The 17,912-nt window shown below is 42.0% G+C and overlaps 1 protein-coding gene across 1 annotated transcript in view; it reads right to left on the bottom strand.

Moving 5' to 3' along the window:
• LOC124612859 (RING finger and SPRY domain-containing protein 1-like) overlaps nt 1-15,389 on the bottom strand; it is a 145,709-nt gene extending 130,320 nt beyond the window's left edge. The window contains exon 1 of the mRNA XM_047141289.1: nt 14,798-15,389. Within this exon, the coding sequence (XP_046997245.1) occupies nt 14,798-15,018 (221 nt within the window). The 5' untranslated portion in view covers nt 15,019-15,389. The remainder of the gene's footprint in view (nt 1-14,797) is intronic.
• Between the last annotated feature and the right edge of the window lie 2,523 nt (nt 15,390-17,912).

The following is a 17,912-nucleotide window of genomic DNA, read 5'->3' as shown; positions in this document are numbered from 1 at the left end:
CGCTCTCCTTACCTCAACTCTCTTGACTTTCATTTATGGGGGCATTTGAAAGAGCTCTTGTCTACGCAACCCCGGTACCAAATGTAGAGACTCTTCGTGCTCGTATTGTGGACGGCTGTGATACAATACGCCATTCTCCAGGGCTGCATCAGCGCATCAGGGATTCCATGCGACGGAGGGTGGATGCATGTATCCTCGCTAACGGAGGACATTTTGAACATTTCCTGTAACAAAGTGTTTGAAGTCACGCTGGTACGTTCCGTTGCTGTGTGTTTCCATTCCATGATTAATGTGATTTGAAGAGAAGTAATAAAATGAGCTCTAACATGGAAAGTAAGCGTTTCTGGACACATCTCCACATAACATATTTTCTTTCTTTGTGTGTGAGGAATGTTTCCTGAAAGTTTGGCCGTACCTTTTTGTAACACCCTGTATAGAATGTGATGTTGCCAGGTGGTACTGTATGCCTTCTGTAGGTCAAAGAACACAGCAATCAGATGTCGGCGATGCGCAAAAGCGTTGTGCACCGGAAAGCCCAAAAGCCACTTTGGAATTGTGGTATATGCCCTCCGGCTTCAAGGCACCAACAAAGACCGCAGTTGACCATTCGCTTGAATAGCTTACACAGAGAGACTGGCCAGCAGTTAGTTAAAATTTGTGGGTCCTCTCCTGGTTTCAGGAGAGGAATAATAATACCTTCCCGTCATCAAGACAGAAATACTCCCACCAAATACGATTAAAAAGCCTGAGGATATGTTTCATGCAGTTGGCACAAAGATGTTTGAACATTTGGTTGTGGATTTTGTCGGGTCCACAAACCATATCCTGACATATTGGCAAAGCGTTGTGAAGCTCCCATTCACTAAAAGGGATGTTGTATGACAGAGAGCCGTGTGCCTGAGAAGATAGTGGGTGCCACTCAACAACGTGTTTCCGGGTCAGGAAATGAGGATGGTAATTACTGCAAGCAGACACATCTGTGAATTGTGCTGCAAAACATTCAGCAAGTATCACACGATCAGTTCAGATGTTACCATTGACAAGACTACCAGGAACAATTGTGGGTGCTGGAAGGCCATAAATGCGGCGGAATTTAGTGTATACTTGGAATGATATGGTATTGGATTGCATAGTTGAGACATTGTTCCCAGCATTCCTGCTTTCTTTTCTTTATTAAAAACCGCACTTTCAATGCTATTAAAATACCCATAGAGGGATGGCGCTTGTGCTGTTGAAGCACCCTGTGGTGTTCCCTGATAGCTATGGCTATATCTTCGGACCACCATGGCACCAGCAGTGTTGGGATGAGCCGGAGAAGTAGGGTATTGTTGCTGCTGCAGCATCAGTAATAGTATCAACAGTATCCTGCACCAACTTGTCAATATCCATCACATGGCTGGCTGCAAAAGTGACTACAGAGGAGAAAGCCCGCCAAATTGGTTTCCAAAGCGACCAACATGGAGCACGTTCTAGATATCTGTGAGTGGAGAGGGAGAGAATGATGGGAAAATGGTCGCTGTCACAAAGGTCACCATGGATGCGCCACTGAATCAGGGGTAAGATATTCGAGCTGCAAACTGCGAGATAAACAGCTGAAAACCTTCCATGGGCCACAGCGAAATGGGCTGCAGCTCCAGTGTTGACTACGCAGATGTGCAACTCTGAAAGCAGTTGTTCTAGTACTCAGCCTCTCTGAGACATAATGTCACCACCCATCAGAGGACTATGGACACTGAAGTCCCCCAATAATAGGAAGGGGGCAGGGAGACGTGCCACTAACTCTAACAGCTCATGATAATGGAAAGGTCCACGTGGGGGTAGATAAACATGAAATATTGTGATCCGAACTGACAGGTAGACACTAATGGCCAAGGCCTCTAGTGCAGTGGTAAGGGGCACCTGCTCATTGAAAATATCTGAGCGTATGAAGGTACAGACTCCACTGGACGCTCTCTCGAAATTAACATGATTGGTACAGTAGGGTTGGTAACTTTCACAGCAGGGAGGTGTGTTGCCATATCCGTGTTTCCTGAAGTGATTTGCCTATTACCAAATAAGGAGCCATTAAATGATGGAGTTCAGCAAATAGCTGTTACAGTTCAATTGAAAGAGTATTTGAGTAAGGTCTTAGAAAGTGGGGAATGGAAAAGATAGGTGTGATTAGTTCGCTACCAAGTCACAGTTCACCTGACTGAGTGGTCCATCCTCAGAAAGTAGCATATCTTTCTGCTTATCCTTCTGAGATTCAGTTTTTGACGAGATTTCCCCATTTTGTCTTATGGGAGGGAAGAGGAGTGCACTTTTCTTCACCCCCACAGCCTGTAGCTGTTGGTTCTTGCTTTGAGAGGGGGGCACCTTGACAGATCTCCTCATTCCTGATGCCAAGGATGACTAGGAATCTCTGGCCGCACCAGTGGTGTGGGAGCCACCAGTGCTATAGGTGTAGGGGATGAGGGAACTGACGTTCCCTCCCCGAACTGTGAGGCAGGCCCTATAAGGTGTTGTGTAAGACCTTGTCATCGTGTGAGGTGTGCGCCTACATGACAGTCACATAACTGAAGACCATTTTAGTCAGATGCAGTCTTTCAAACTTTTAGTTGCATCCTGGTAAGACAGGTGATCAATTGTTATTGTTTTATACTCTTGGATTTTCTTCTCCCTCTTGCATTGAATGAGGGGGGGGGGAGTTTCCAGACAGTTGACAACAGTATTGAGGGGGTTGTTCACAAGAGCTTCCCTCATGGGAGACCATTCAACATGCCCTACAGATAGCCTCATTAAAACAGCAGAAGGAGATGTGTCCACACTTTTGGCACTTAAAACACCTCATTGGAGAAGGAAAGTAAGCTCTGACATCACACCTATAAACCAAGACCTTAACCTTTTCAGGTAAAATGTTGCTATCAAAGGCTATGTACACTATATTATCGTTGGTCGCTTCTGGATGCAGCAAACAAAATGGACTCCCATGTTGTGCCAGATTAGTACACAGCTCTTCATCAGTTTGTAGCTTTAGGTCCTTTAATTCTACTGAGATTGTTATGAGGAGAAATGGTGACCAGTATACCTTGTATCTTGATGAAGGCTTGAAATGCCTGTGATTAGTTTGCATGTGATGTTCTGATGAGCAAAGATCCATTTCTGATCTCCTCTATTGCTGCAATATCTCCAAACTGATCTTCAATATTTTCACCGAAAAACTAACTTCGCTCAAGCAAAATAGCCACCATTGATTTTTTTGAGTGCTTTTGCGCCCATGTCAAAACTGTAGAACACCAAGACAAAGAGAGGAGTTAAAAACAACTACATATTAATACCAATTGACAGAAGTGAAGACAGCCAAAAACGGGCACGGAGAAAGGTTTATAAATTACACAACAGAGAAACGGAGGTCCTGAACTAGTGATTATATGTCCTTTGCCATGTTGCTATGATGGACAAAAAGTAAAACGCAGTCAACAGTTCGGGCATTTTAAGCTAAAATGGCCCGTAACTCGGACGGCAAACACAAAAGGATAACGTAAAGAGGTTACAAAGAGGGCATTCTGTCAGGAAACGGTGAACCATCTAAGGTTGAGGGCAATAAGCGCAAAGTGGTGGGGGGGGCACCATGTAACAAATGGTGGGGGCTAGAAAGACAGTGCCCAATACGCAACCTAACTAAAATGATCTCAGGCCAAGAGGAGGTCGTCCAGACCACTGGAAGAGGCTTAATAACACAGAGCTTGTTTCAAGGAAGGGAGGACCAGTGGTGACACCAAAGTGACATCACCTGTTGACAGAAGGCTACACAGATGTCATCGAAAGGAATGTAACAACTAGTGGGCTGAGGTACGAGGACTGCAGCCTTGGCAGCAGCATCAGCGGCCTCGTTTCCTGTCACACCAATGTGACCAAGAACCCACATAAACATCACAGTGGCTCCATCATGAGTGAGCAAGTGACAGCTTTCCTGGACCCATTGCACTAAGGGATGGACAGTGTACAGCACACAGAGGCTTTGAAGGCCACTGAGAGAGTCAGAGCACATGACAATTAAAAAGCCTGTGTAGGCAGATGTATTGTGTGGCCTGTACAGGGCGAAGAGCTCTGCTGTAAATACTGAGCAGTGTTCCGGAGGCTGATACCAAAAAACTTTGGTGCCAATGATGAATGCAAACCCAACACCACAGTCAGTCCGAGAGCTATACTGTACACAAAGGTACCATCGCAAAATTTTGTGCGAAGGCCATGAAACTTATGGCGACAGAGCAAAGCTAGAGTAGTGTCCTTAGGAAGCAAATGGAGGCCAAGGTGAATACGGGCCACTGCATGAAGCCAATGTAGTGAAGGGTTCACAACCATCAGTAAAGTGGCAGGTAAAGTGAAGTTAACCCGCTGCCAGAGCAAGAGCTGAAAGCAAACTCCAGGAGGTAACAGAGAAGAGGGACACGCCCCATAATGGCAATCAAAGGAGTCATCGAAGTCATATTTCGCTTACGTCAATCTGTTGTAGAATAATGGAACATGTTTTGTGTTCTCGTATTATGACGTTCTTAGATAATACAAATCTCCTTCATCATAACCAACATGGATTCCGCAAACAGAGATCATGTGAAACTCAGCTCGCCCTATTTGCCCAAGAAATTCACAGTGCCGTAGACACTGGCGAGCAGATTGATGCCGTATTCCTGGACTTCAGGAAGGCATTTGATACGGTTCCGCACTTACGTTTAGTGAAAAAAATACGAGCTTACGGAATATCGGACCAGGTTTGTGATTGGATTCAGGATTTCCTAGAAGAAAGAACACAACATGTCATTCTTAACGGTTCAAAATCTGCAGATGTAGAGGTAATTTCGGGAGTACCGCAGGGAAGCGTGATAGGACCTTTATTGTTTACAATATACATAAATGACTTAGTTGACAACATCGGTAGCTCCGTGAGGCTATTTGCAGATGACACGGTTGTCTACAAGAAAGTAGCAACATCAGAAGACTCGTACGTACTCCAAGAGGACCTGCAGAGGATTAATGCATGGTGCGACAGCTGGCAGCTTTCCCTAAACGTAGATAAATGTAATATAATGCGCATACATAGGGGCAGAAATCCATTCCAGTACGATTATGCCATAGGTGGTAAATCATTGGAAGCGGTAACGACCGTAAAATACTTAGGAGTTACTATCCGGAGCGATCTGAAGTGGAATGATCACATAAAACAAATAGTGGGAAAAGCAGGCGCCAGGTTGAGATTCATAGGAAGAATTCTAAGAAAATGTGACTCATCGACGAAAGAAGTAGCTTACAAAACGCTTGTTCGTCCGATTCTTGAGTATTGCTCATCAGTATGGGACCCTTACCAGGTTGGATTAATAGAAGAGATAGACATGATCCAGCGAAAAGCAGCGCGATTCGTCATGGGGACATTTAGTCAGCGCAGGAGCGTTACGGAGATGCTGAACAAGCTCCAGTGGCGGACACTTCAAGAAAGGCGTTACGCAATACGGAGAGGTTTATTATCGAAATTACGAGAGAGCACATTCCGGGAAGAGATGGGCAACATATTACTACCGCCCACATATATCTCGCGTAATGATCACAACGAAAAGATCCGAGAAATTAGAGCAAATACGGAGACTTACAAGCAGTCGTTCTTCCCACGCACAATTCGTGAATGGAACAGGGAAGGGGGGATCAGATAGTGGTACAATAAGTACCCTCCGCCACACACCGTAAGGTGGCTCGCGGAGTATAGATGTAGATGTAGATGTAGATGTAGATGTGACTTACCAAATGAAAGTGCTGGCAGGTCGGTAGACACACAAACATATACACAAAATTCAAGCTTTCGCAACCAACCGTTGCTTTGTCAGGAAAGAGGGAAGGAGAGGAAAGACGAAAGGATGTGGGTTTTAAGGGAGAGGGTAAGGAGTCATTCCAATCACGGGAGCGGAAAGACTTACCTTAGGGGGAAAAAGGGACAGGTATACACTCGCGCACACACACACACACATATCCATCCGCACATACACAGACACAAGCAGACATTTGTAAAGGCAAAGAGTTTAGGCAGAGATGTCAGTCGAGGCGGAAGTAAAGAGGCAAAGATGATGTTGAAAGACAGGTGAGGTATGAGCGGCGGCAACTTGAAATTAGCGGAGTTTGAGGCCTGGCGGATAACGAGAAGAGAGGATATACTGAAGGGCAAGTTCCCATCTCCGGAGTTCTGACAGGTTGGTGTTAGTGGGAAGTATCCAGATAACCCGGTTATCACTCTTCCCCAACTGGCTCGCTCTTCGGGAAAATTTTGAAAATTGGATGTCAAACCCTATAGGGCACCATCACATAAAGGACAAAACATGAGAGACTCCTTTTAGTCATCTCTTACGACAGGAAGGAATACCTTGGGCCTATTCTAAACCCGGACCTACAGGGGGATGTCCATTTTGAGATCATAAATGCAACAGATGTAGACATCCAAGCTCCTCTAATAATAAGTTTTTGAGGTTGAAACCTTAGGGAAAGGCAAAGCTTTCTGAAGATCAAAAGTTATAGTTACGATACTCAAATTCCTTTGACCGAGTTGTGTGTCCTCAGCCAAACACTACCATGCTACTACTTCTGTTCTCCAATGTTCATTCTGTTTTTGCACTAATGCTGACTTAGTGGTTCTTCTGTAGTCAAAATTTTTCACTTTAAGGAATCACATGTAGCACAGGAATCCTTCACTGGGGCATGGAACGATAAGTTGAATCTCTCATTGAAAACACATCTGTAGTAACATTCCTTCACTACACTTCTTTCTGGAACTTGTTTCTCAATATAGTCTTTTCTATTAGGGTTGTGTGCCCTAGTGTAGTGACTGTCGTAAGGTGGGAACCATTTAATATAGTCCATTACCATGCTGACAACATCCTCAGGAATTTTGTATTTGGAATATTCTTCCCTCTCAAATCTTCTCCACGTGTACATCCCAGTTCTCTCTTTAGTGCTCGAGCTAATTGACCATTGATCATGCACTGGTGCTGCGCTCACAGCGTGGCTACAGCTGCCTGAGACTACAGTCGTGTGTGTGTGAGTTGCATTTGCATGAGAGTGTGTGTGACAAAGGCCTTATTTGTGACAGTCTTTTGGTTGTGTATCTGTGACTCCGCATCTCCGCTATATATGGTGAGTGGCAACTTTCCTTTTCATAACATTGTTACATTCCATCCTGGATTTTCAATTGTTTGATTAACCTTTCTTGTCATTTTTAAGTTATGTTGGTTGGTGTACCAAGTGCCTTGATGGTTTGCACTAAATAAAAACTTATTATTTATTCAGAAAATGGGGCAAACAACATCAGCAGAGCATATGAGAAAACTTTAAAAGAAGAGTTGAAGAAAGATGTCTACAACCCCATAATGAAAAAGAAAGAACGGTACAAAAGAAAATGGGAAGATGAAGGCATTCTCTGGTGAAAAATCTTCATTGGAACATTGCAAGGAGGAAGCTAAAAGAAAAAGGAAGTACAGACTTCAATTAAAATCTGTACATATCGAAGATCAGCTTGAGACCTGTGCCTCCCAGTTAGGATCTTACAAGTGTCCTCAGCCCCTTGGCAAAACTGTTTCTCAGGTAAAGAAGGTGCTTTATTTCAAGCCCCTCAAAAAATCTTGTGAGTGAAAGTTTACCTAAAAAGGTAGTAACGCAGATTTTCTCAATAGAGAAAAAAAAACATCTCAAACTTACAGGTGATTCTTTGCTCAAAATACACATCTTTTTCATGAAGGATGAAATCAGCAGGCAAACACCTGCTATAAAGGATGTAATGTCTACTGGAGACCATGAGACTGGGAAGAGAGTTAGCTTACAGAAACATCACGTGAATACGGCACTTATGGAAGTTGTTGTTGTTTATTTTTAAGCAAGAGAATACAGATACTGATATCAAGATTTCAAAATTTTATGAGTTGTGGCCTAACAACGTTGTTCTAACTTCTGAAATGTCTCACAATGTATGTGCAAATATCACGCTAACTTAACTTTTTCCCTGCAACTAACACTGACCTTTTGAATCTTATTTGCTGCGACATAGAAAGTGGAATACGCATGACAAGTGAATGCAAGAAGGGCATATAAATTTACACACACTAATTGATGGAAAGTTTGCTTTATGCGAAATAATATCTTGGAGACAATGGACTGACCATGAGTGTCCCCCTAAACAGATTACTGCCAGTGGAGAAGTCTTGATGAAGCTCTCTCTGAGCTTCAGTCTCACGTAAAAAAATTCAAAGAGTGCTCCTTTGTCGATACAATCTGCAGCTTTCAATACTATGAAAGCATCAGATAGTGAGGATGAAGTTATATTGCAAACAGATTTTGCAAACAACTATGTAGCACAGACACAAGATGAGATACCGGTACAAAGTGCCTACTGGAGTCATACACAGATTACAGTCATTTGCAGTTGTGAGCAATGAACTGTGCCATGACACATACTCAATTTATGGTAGGTAATAAGTAAGCTCAAATAAGAGCTTCCAAACTTGACCTCTATTAGAATTTTTCTGACGGTTTCACATATCAATTTAAGAACAAATTTACTATTTCTAACCTCTGCTACATAATGTAAGACTTTGGAGTGTCTGGAGAATAGTTTTTCTCTGCAACATCTAATGGGAAGGATTCAGTGGATAGCATCAGAGCTGTAACAAAATGGGCGTTTTGGAACAAAGTTAAGCAAAGAAAAGTCATCAGCAACACGCAGGAGTTTTTAGTGTGTGCTGAATCAGTTGTTCTGGGAATAAACTTTCTTCTCCTGACAAGAGATCATAGTGATGAAAACAGAGACCCTCTGGATGGATGCTGGAAATCTGTTAAAAAGGTAAAAGATATTCACAGCAAGCATTACTTCAATGATTACAGTATCTGTAAGCCAATATGTGGTAGAAGTTTTCTAAAGTTAGATTTAGAGAAAGTGCAGGTTTTTCTACAGTCATCTATTATATATTCTCTCCTCTACAGCTCCTGAGATGAGTGATCATGAATCATGTCCTGAATATCTTGTTGACAAACAGTCCCCAAGAAGTTACATGTTCAGAACCAACTGTGGAAAAAATAAGGCCAGTAACATTTATTTGAGTGGAATTCTAAACTGCTAGAAAGAAATCTACTACATACAGATATGCTGAGATTGCACAGAGAAGTGTTGAAGACAATGAGGAAATTCATATAATGTGTATGAGATCCGCAGAGGACTTGACAAAGGTATTCGAAGTCGACAAGAAGGATGTCTCCTATATAGAGTTTCAACAAGTCCTTGCTATTCTCCCAAATCCACACGTCAATCATGCTGGGAAATCAATGTTACATTTTTTTTAAGGGGTACATTTTTCAAGCGAAATAAGTAAGTACTCAGTACGTAAGGCTTTAAAGTTATACTGTACTGAAATTTCATGTTATTTATAGGCAACAAAACTTTTCTACAAGATTATTAAAAGTGAAAGTGCCATCTACATTATGTTAGCTACTGACTCAAAAATAAGTGATATAATACAATTAATTTTAAATTGAAAATCAGATTCTACTTCACACAAGTCCCACCCATTACAGACTTCGATTGCACTTATTGTACATACGTATTAATAATGTAACAATATTATGAGAAGGAAAGTTGGCACTCACCATATGCTGAGTCGCAGATAGGCACAACAAAAAGACTGTCACAAAATAAAGCTTTCAGAAATTAAGGCCTTCGTCAACAATACACACACACACACACACACACACACACACACACACACACACACACACATTGTGCCCATCTGTTACTCAATGCCTCCTGTATGTGGTGAGTAGCAATTGGGTCTAGTGTAGCAGGGGATACAACCCGTCGGCTTTGGACAAGGACGTCACAAGCCGCCAGAGAGCAGTTTACCATTTTCGCTTTTGCTGTTATGTTTCAGTTTCGGTTTTTTACTGATTGCTTAATAAAGTGGATCTGTTTATTCTATCTCGTGAGATTTTTTTTTTTTTAAGCCAAAAAACACTTATCAGCCACTGAAGGGAGCTACAACACTAAGAAGAATCACTTCTCGATTGGCCACTTGTGACGTCATTGTCCAAAGCCGACGGGTTGTATCCCCTGCTACACTAGTCCCTAGCAATCTACCCTTTTCATGACATTGTTGTTTTATTCAGACTAGTTTACATCTGCAGTGAGGAATTATCAGTGCCATCTTCACTGATGCTGTTGCATTTTATACTCCTCAAACTATTTCTCCAAATAAGGGAAGTTCTTTGCTGAGTGTTGCAACAGGGATAGCATTCAGTTTCTAGTTGGAAGTACGAATCACCACACACCAGGTACAATTCCACAAAAGGCAGAGGATGCACGTGTGTAACAGTATTTATCACGCTGCGACTAACCTGCTTCATCATAACAAACAATGCACACAACCACATAAAGTATTACTATTCTGACCTCACAATGAAACTACACTCAGGAGCAAAACTGAGGGCCATATTTTCAGATTCATTTGCAAACAACAGCACTAGCATTTTTTCTTTTTCTTGTTTGTGTCAAGAATTAGTTAAGCCTATTTAATTATTATACACCCGTTTTAGGAAAGATTTCACAATTTATCCAGTGTGTTCTTCGCTCAATCACTTACAGGTTGCTTGTATTTATCATGGCGTCACTGCACAACCTAACCTTATTTATCAGCCGCATCAAAAGATTGCAGAATTCATTGAATCTGTAAACACTGTGTTATGTTTGAGTGTGGTCCTAGCACGAGTGATAGAGGCTAATTCCTTTCACTGCCAAGTCAATTGATGCAGCTGGTACAGTACATACACTCCTGGAAATTGAAATAAGAACACCGTGAATTCATTGTCCCAGGAAGGGGAAACTTTATTGACACATTCCTGGGGTCAGATACATCACATGATCACACTGACAGAACCACAGGCACATAGACACAGGCAACCGAGCATGCACAATGTCGGCACTAGTACAGTGTATATCCACCTTTCGCAGCAATGCAGGCTGCTATTCTCCCATGGAGACGATCGTAGAGATGCTGGATGTAGTCCTGTGGAACGGCTTGCCATGCCATTTCCACCTGGCGCCTCAGTTGGACCAGCGTTCGTGCTGGACGTGCAGACCGCGTGAGACGACGCTTCATCCAGTCCCAAACATGCTCAATGGGGGACAGATCCGGAGATCTTGCTGGCCAGGGTAGTTGACTAACACCTTCTAGAGCACGTTGGGTGGCACGGGATACATGCGGACGTGCATTGTCCTGTTGGAACAGCAAGTTCCCTTGCCGGTCTAGGAATGGTAGAACGATGGGTTCGATGACGGTTTGGATGTAACGTGCACTATTCAGTGTCCCCTCGACGATCACCAGTGGTGTACGGCCAGTGTCGGAGATCGCTCCCCACACCATGATGCCGGGTGTTGGCCCTGTGTGCCTCGGTCGTATGCAGTCCTGATTGTGGCGCTCACCTGCACGGTGCCAAACACGCATACGACCATCATTGGCACCAAGGCAGAAGCGACTCTCATCGCTGAAGACGACACGTCTCCATTCGTCCCTCCATTCACGCCTGTCGCGACACCACTGGAGGCGGGCTGCACGATGTTGGGGCGTGAGCGGAAGACGGTCTAACGGTGTGCGGGACCGTAGCCCAGCTTCATTGAGACGGTTGCGAATGGTCCTCGCCGATACCCCAGGAGCAACAGTGTCCCTAATTTGCTGGGAAGTGGCGGTGCGGTCCCCTACCGCACTGCGTAGGATCCTACGGTCTTGACGTGCATCCGTGCGTCGCTGCGGTCCGGTCCCAGGTCGACGGGCACGTGCACCTTCCGCCGACCACTGGCGACAACATCGATGTACTGTGGAGACCTCACGCCCCACGTGTTGAGCAATTCGGCGGTACGTCCACCCGGCCTCCCGCATGCCCACTATACGCCCTCGCTCAAAGTCCGTCAACTGCACATACGGTTCACGTCCACGCTGCCGCGGCATGCTACCAGTGTTAAAGACTGCGATGGAGCTCCGTATGCCACGGCAAACTGGCTGACACTGACGGCGGCGGTGCACAAATGCTGCGCAGCTAGCGCCATTCGACGGCCAACACCGCGGTTCCTGGTGTGTCCGCTGTGCCGTGCGTGTGATCATTGCTTGTACAGCCCTCTCGCAGTGTCCGGAGCAAGTATGGTGGGTCTGACACACCGGTGTCAATGTGTTCTTTTTTCCATTTCCAGGAGTGTATTTAGGGACAAATTAACAATAATATGTAGCCCTTTCATGATAATATTATTGACATAGCTTATCATCTGAAACTTATAAGTGCTGTGTGGCTGCTATCACCCCCACCAAGAGAACGTTCAACTCATACAAATGCTTTGGTGTAACAACGTGTACGTAAATAAAATGAAACACTGACATAGGTTTAGTCATGCGCCAGACCGGTCTGATCACATTTTGCTACACAAATGACTAATCATTCACTGTCCTCCTCTCCTTTTCCCTTGTACACTTTAACAGTTCCAGTTTTTGTTACTAAGTGTGATACGAACCGTATTCAAATCTGGCCTGGTGCGCAGAGCAGTGGCTTGTGTCACTTGGACTTTGAACGAGGCCTGGTTGCAGGTAAAACAGATTGCTTCATCAGTAGAATACCACGAAAATGCAATTGTTCTACAAAAGAGATCACTTATAAAACATCTCTATGACTCCCCCTCTAATAGTTCTCAAGTGTGGGGTACTGTACCAAATTAGGTGCTTACAAAGAACGGCAGCACAAATGGTCACAGGTTTCTCTGACAAATGGGAGTGTGTTTCTGAAGAAACTGAACTGGTTAACACCTGGAAATAGATGCACACTAATCTGTGAAGGTCTATTTACAAAGTTTCAAGAACCAACTTCAAACAATAACTCTGGCAATGTACTATGATCTTCCACATATAACTTCCATAGAGACCAAAAAGACAAGATTAGACTAATTTCAGTTTCATAGAGGTATTGAACCAATCATTCTTCCCCTGTTCCATATGTGAACGGAACAGAAAGAAGCCCTAATAACTGCCACAACAGGAAGTACCCTCTGTGAGGCAATTCTGAGTGGTTTGCAGAATACAGATGAGAAAGTAGCATTTTTCTTAACTGGAAGACATGGCAAAATCATCGATCAGTAACAACTAACTTTTTGCATCAGTGAAGACCAACCTAGGAATCTCAGAACCTGTAGAGTGAGGATGACTAGTCATTCACAAGGCATGTGGGACAAAATAAAATCCTTCTGATAGCTTCTATTCATATAATGTTCTGTCAAAGTAAAAATGTCCCTTAGGTATGACTTCAAAATATTTTAAGACAATTTATCATTGTTATTTTGCTACAGATGTGAACAAAGGTTTTCATGACTGTGTAACCATTTCCTTCCTATAAGAGGATACACGAATAACACATACTTTAAGTAGAAAATGTTTTAACAAGAGCCCCACATCAAACAGAACTTTATGAAATAAACTGATGCTCTGGGTACCAAAAGAATAATGTATGAGCACTAAGATCTAGTTTCATAATACAATTTGTGACTGATGTATCAGCAAATACTGATAACACTGAATAATATCAAAAATACATTCTTCATACGACAGTCACTTACACTGAAGTATTGATTTTATTCTGGAGAAAAGACTGCAAAAAAACACATACAAAAAGGTGCAGGATAGGCCTTACTCCTCAATTTTTGTGATCAAGAATCTACATTTATATGGGTACTATTTTAAAAAGATTAATGTAATACTCATAAAATTATTAACTCCCAACAAAACATTCAAACAAAATTTGTCGAAATCAAGTACTCCACAATGCGTAAAGGATAATAATGGTACCCTCTGTGATCACTTTGGTTGTGTCATACAGCAGGGGTTCGTTTACAGTGTTGACTAACTGTTAAAATACCACAACACTGTTTTGTTTCATGACTGCGCTCAATGTAATTCCAAAACAAGTTATGCTCTTTATATTTGACATTTTCAAATGTATGAGTGTTCGAAATCACTTTTTAAAAAACCACAGTATTCATAACTGCTACAAATTTGACAGGGAAGGCACATATAACTGCTGGTGTGTACATACGCCACATTGTTAGAGAAATTAAACGTGAACAGTTTCTATGGTGCCTAAGATTTCTGGATGTCAACTTCTGGGCAATGACGAGGCATGAAATAACATTAGGCCTACGTATATCGTCATACAGCACGAACTGGCTAGGAAACAACGAACAGGTTAGTCAGTCTCATGATCCACGGATCTTTGGCAAATAAAACGTAATCATGGGTAGCGTGTCATTTAACATTCACAACGCAAATTAATTTGTAAATATGACTACATGCTTAACATTAATAAGTTGAATATATAAGTACTTTCCCGAGAAAGGATGTCACAGTTGCACAGAAAGTTTTTCCATATTGAAACTATCAACAATTAAACTAACCAACAACATGAAAGTATCGATCTGTCGGTAACTATAATCTTTCCTTAACCGTTGAGAGAGAAGGGCCGGTGTAAGAAAATTATTTTATATTGTTTGGATACGTGAAGGAGTGAAGCAAGTTCCTATCACTCAGGTTAATCATGAACTTTGCTTTTGCTGTGTGGACAATGTTTATTACAACAGATTTCAAATCAACACAAGGATATCATTACAAATTTAAATCAGCATTCGTGGACCAATAGGGTGACAAAATGACTTTGTAATTCTGTCACCGGTTAATAACGATAAAAGCTGTTACATAAAACTTTCACTTACTTCTCGACCATTGAGCCAATGACGCTGAGCGTTTCCAAAACAAGTCTGTCAACTGTCGCTGATGAACGAAACCTTTGCGAAAATCCGCAATTTTCTTCTGATGTATGGCATTCCCTGCAATCTCCGGTTGGAATGTGTACGGGAGCGGACTGAACTGCTGAGCCATTCTGTGTTCTTTCTTCAGTTCGTGAATCTTGATCTTTACAAAGGCATGAGCCCATAGTAGGTATGCTATACACCCTTGAAGGTAACAGGGTGCGATCTCCTGTACCAGGTACGCAATATCATTTGACGGCATTTAGCAGACATTTGGTAATCCTGTACTTCTCTCGTACAGGCAGGGAAAACTTTCCTATTCCCGTCTGTGACAGCAGACTATATCAGGTAAACATTACAGTGAGTGGTTACTCTCCGGGGAACTTTGAAAGAATATGTCTGCAAGCAGTTCGTTAATTCAGAGGTAGCATTTGTTGAATACGGATCAACCCGTTCAGAATTACAAGTGGAGTGTACCAGAATAATAAATAACATACAGGTGACAAAAAACTAATTACTGTACATCTACTTCTCGGCCACACTGTACGCCAAAGAATTTAACTAAAACATAACAACGCTACAACAAAGATGTTACTGCAATGATTACGGGTTTCGATGTAGCATAATCAACCCAACACCACCTCGACCCGTCCGTCAGTTCGATTCTATTTCTCGCCAGACACTTGTCCAAAGAGCATTCTTAGTGGAGCAGTAAAAATAATTAAAGCTGTCTTCAGCCTGAATGTTTGATTGAATATTGCATTTCTTTGATTTTCATTCATTCATGTGTTTCATATTGCTTTTCAGGAAAAACAAGAAGAACTATCAGGAATTTCGGATGAGTGAATTAAGGATAACTCACACTGGCCGTAACGTCGCAGCACGTTCAAACATTCCACAACGCATTTTAAACGGTGGCATTCACGCCACCGTCAATGTTGCTCAGCAGCTAAAGTTTTGACAGCTAACGTCAGCGATCTCACTTGATTACATGACACCATATCTCATTTCCTCTCGATACAGAGCCATACTCTCATCTTCCGTACTTCAATTCGTCATGCTTTTGTTAGATCCTCGTTGTCGCGGTTGATATCAGTTGTTAATATACCTCTTTGTTATTTGTTCTTCGTCATTCGTTCTCTATTATTTTTTGTGATTTGTTAGGCTCGATTCACACGGTGGGCAACGACACGTCAACGTCAACACGGGTCACGTGACGTCAAAATATTCGTCCAAAGTTTCAAATGGCGAGGTTCGCTCGGTGGGCAACGTCACGTCAACGTCAGTTTGCCTGCCGGCCGGTATACTTTGAATAGTTTGACGTTGACGGTGGGGGTCACGTGGGCGAACTGCTTACGATTGGCTGTTACTTTTCCCTCTGTTATGCCGCTGCTCGCATGGCACGAGTTTGATTCCGCTAGCACTGTTCTCCACATCGAAAATATCTACTTTGTTTTTAGTTATAAAACGTTTTTATACAAACGAACGACGAGAAGTTAATCGAACTTGTTCGCCAAAATGTGGAGTTGTATGACATGAGCTGCAAAAAATACAGTGACACTTTGTTTAAAGAAGAAATATGGAAGAAAATTGGATTGGCTATCGGTCGCCCAGGTAAATAACTGTACGAATATTGTAGGCCTACTGCAGATTATATTTTAGATGTATAACATCGCACCTGCATGTATTTATGTATGTATGTACTCATGATTACGAGGTGAAGACGCTTAGCAGGGGTTAGAGCCTTCTTGCGTTCCAAATTCACAATTATTCGTGAGTCGTGAAAGTTTATTTCGACCATGTTTATATGTAATACTTATCATTCCGAAGCAAATATGAGTATTCTACGCCACATAGTCATTTTGGCTAGTAGTTTACTTATGTATAGTATTTATTTACGTACTTTCAGGTACTGAGTCTCACTCAACATTTTGTGTGGATACAGCTTATTTAAGTACAATTGCAGTAAAAAGTTCGATGTTCCACATTCATATACAGCGTGCAGTTGATTCTCTGCAGTGCCAAAGCTACATTTGCTTTGCCGAGAGAGTATATAGTGCAAATGCTACCACCACAGCTAGTCTATTTCATCTATAAGAAATTATATCTACTGTTTGTTTAATCACCAGTTTTCACCTCAGTGACCCAGCTATATTAAAGCAAAAATAGCTTTCAATTGTAATGTAACACTATATGAAACACTGTCTGTCCAATTTAATAATTACTTTAACAGTTTATTATGTCCTAGCCTGAAGCTAAATACTTTCTTATGCAGAGGTATTACAAGCAGTCAAAATAGATGAAAGGAGTATTACTAGTGAAAGTAAAATTTTATTTACTTGTGTGAAAACAAATGTAAAACTTGTTCATAACATTATTATATGACATACATCTGTAGTATCTTATAACTTGCATGAGCTCTTCCTTTATTCTGCTATTAGTGGTTGTAAACGAAAGTTCATGTATTCTGCTTCATTATATCTAAGTTACATTTTATTTGCGGTTACAGGAAGCGACTGTAGACTTCGTTGGGTGTCACTTCGTGACCAGTTCCGAAAAGTCATTCGGAATAAGACGAAGAGTGTGCAGGCTGCTACTTAAACAAAAAAGTGGAAGTACGAGCAACAGATAAGCTTTCTGAAGCCACTTTTCAGAGAGCCCGCATCACATTTAATTGTCATCTGTGGAAGAAACAGAGACTTTAGAAGATGACGACTTCTGTATAATAGAAGGGAGTAGTCCTACATGTAACACTGTGGAGACAGTTGTGTAGACTCCCACTCGTAGGAAAAAAGTGGGCAAATGTGACGAAAGTGCCTCAAGCATGCTTATGCAGTATTTAATAAAACAAAAGGAGGGTAGTGATAACAGTGGACTGAAACAATTTTTTTTTTTAGCATGGCAGAGACAGCTGCAAAATTTTCACCTTTGTGACAAATAGAAGCGAAAAATAAAGTGTTTCAAATAATAAGTCAACTGGAAACACAAGAAGTGAGGGAACAGTTAAATGTGTTTAATAACTTCGATCACTGTTACATAGCTAATCTGTAAATATATTTGTAAATTAATTATAATTCTC

Source organism: Schistocerca americana, chromosome 4, assembly GCF_021461395.2.
Source record: "Schistocerca americana isolate TAMUIC-IGC-003095 chromosome 4, iqSchAmer2.1, whole genome shotgun sequence".
Classification (NCBI taxonomy): domain Eukaryota; kingdom Metazoa; phylum Arthropoda; class Insecta; order Orthoptera; family Acrididae; genus Schistocerca; species Schistocerca americana.
Note: the sequence above shows the minus strand (reverse complement) of the source record. Positions and strands in the feature narration are given on the sequence as shown.